The 1,755-nt window shown below is 48.2% G+C and overlaps 1 protein-coding gene across 1 annotated transcript in view; it reads left to right on the top strand.

Moving 5' to 3' along the window:
- Positions 1-1,046: 1,046 nt before the first annotated feature.
- The window catches only part of LOC126190464 (uncharacterized), a 105,404-nt gene continuing 104,695 nt past the window's right edge, over positions 1,047-1,755 (top strand). Inside the window, exon 1 of the mRNA XM_049931023.1 lies at positions 1,047-1,755. This exon is cut by the window's right edge and continues 788 nt beyond it. Coding sequence (XP_049786980.1) covers positions 1,047-1,755 — 709 coding nt within the window.

Here is a 1,755-nt window from a genome sequence, read left to right as displayed (position 1 = left end):
TGTAAGGAGCTGCAGAAAGCACCATATCCAACATTCACCATCTGTAGTCATAGTTAGTGCACAGCTGTACATGTCACACTTACTTTCTACCCTAGATGAATAATAACTGGAAGGAACTGCAGAAAGCACCTTTCCAACGTTCACCATCTTCAGACATAGTTAGCGCACTGCTGCGCATGTCACCCTTACTTTCTGCCCGAGATGAAGAACAACTGTAAGGTGCTGCAGAAAGCACCATTTTTAACATTCACCATCTGTAGACATAGTTAGTGCACAGCTGTACATGTCACCCTTACTTTCTACCCTAGATGAATAATAACTGGAAGGAACTGCAGAAAGCACCTTTCCAACATTCACCATCTTTAGACATAGTTAGCGCACAGCTGTGCATGTCACCCTTACTTTCTGCCCTAGATGAAGAACAACTGTAAGGAGCTGCAGAAAGCACCTTTCAACATTCACCATCTTTAGACATAGTTAGCGCACATATGTACATGTCACCCTTACTTTCTACCCTAGATGAATAATAACTGGAAGGAACTGCAGAAGCACCTTTCCAACATTCACCATCTTTAGACATAGTTAGCGCACAGCTGTGCATGTCACCCTTACTTTCCGCCCGAGATGAAGAACAACAGTAAGGAGTTGCAGAAGCACCATTTCCAACATTCACCATCTGTAGTCATAGTTAGTGCACAGCTGTACATGTCACCCTTACTTTCTACCCTAGATGAATAATAACTGGAAGGAACTGCAGAAAGCACCTTTCCAACATTCACCATCTTTAGACATAGTTAGCGCACAGCTGTGCATGTCACCCTACATTCTGCCCGAGATGAAGAACAACTGTAAGGAGCTGCAGAAAGCACTTTTCAACTTTCACCGTCTTTAGACATAGTTAGCGCACATATGTACATGTCACCCTTACTTCCTACACTAGATGAATAATAAATGGAAGGAACTGCAGAAAGCACCTTTCCAACATTCACCATCTTTAGACATAGTTAGCGCACAGCTGTGCATGTCACCCTTACTTTCTACCCTAGATGAACACTCCTGTATCCACTCCACCCGTCAACACTCCTGTATCCACTCCACCCGTCAACACTCCTGTACCCACTCCACCCGTCAACACTCCTGTACCCACTCCACCCGTCAACACTCCTGTACCCACTCCACCCGTCAACACTCCTGTATCCACTCCACCCGTCAACACTCCTGTATCCACTCCACCCGTCAACACTCCTGTATCCACTCCACCCGTCAACACTCCTGTATCCACTCCACCCGTCAACACTCCTGTATCCACTCCACCCGTCAACACTCCTGTATCCACTCCACCCGTCAACACTCCTGTATCCACTCCACCCGTCAACACTCCTGTATCCACTCCACCCGTCAACACTCCTGTATCCACTCCACCCGTCAACACTCCTGTATCCACTCCACCCGTCAACACTCCTGTATCCACTCCACCCGTCAACACTCCTGTATCCACTCCACCCGTCAACACTCCTGTATCCACTCCACCCGTCAACACTCCTGTATCCACTCCACCCGTCAACACTCCTGTATCCACTCCACCCGTCAACACTCCTGTATCCACTCCACCCGTCAACACTCCTGTATCCACTCCACCCGTCAACACTCCTGTATCCACTCCACCCGTCAACACTCCTGTATCCACTCCACCCGTCAACACTCCTGTATCCACTCCACCCGTCAACACTCCTGTATCCACTCCACCCGTCAACA

This window comes from Schistocerca cancellata, chromosome 1 (genome assembly GCF_023864275.1).
Source record: "Schistocerca cancellata isolate TAMUIC-IGC-003103 chromosome 1, iqSchCanc2.1, whole genome shotgun sequence".
NCBI classification, from domain to species: domain Eukaryota; kingdom Metazoa; phylum Arthropoda; class Insecta; order Orthoptera; family Acrididae; genus Schistocerca; species Schistocerca cancellata.
The sequence above is the reverse complement of the archived record's forward strand: the minus strand, read 5'-3'. Positions and strand labels throughout refer to the sequence as shown.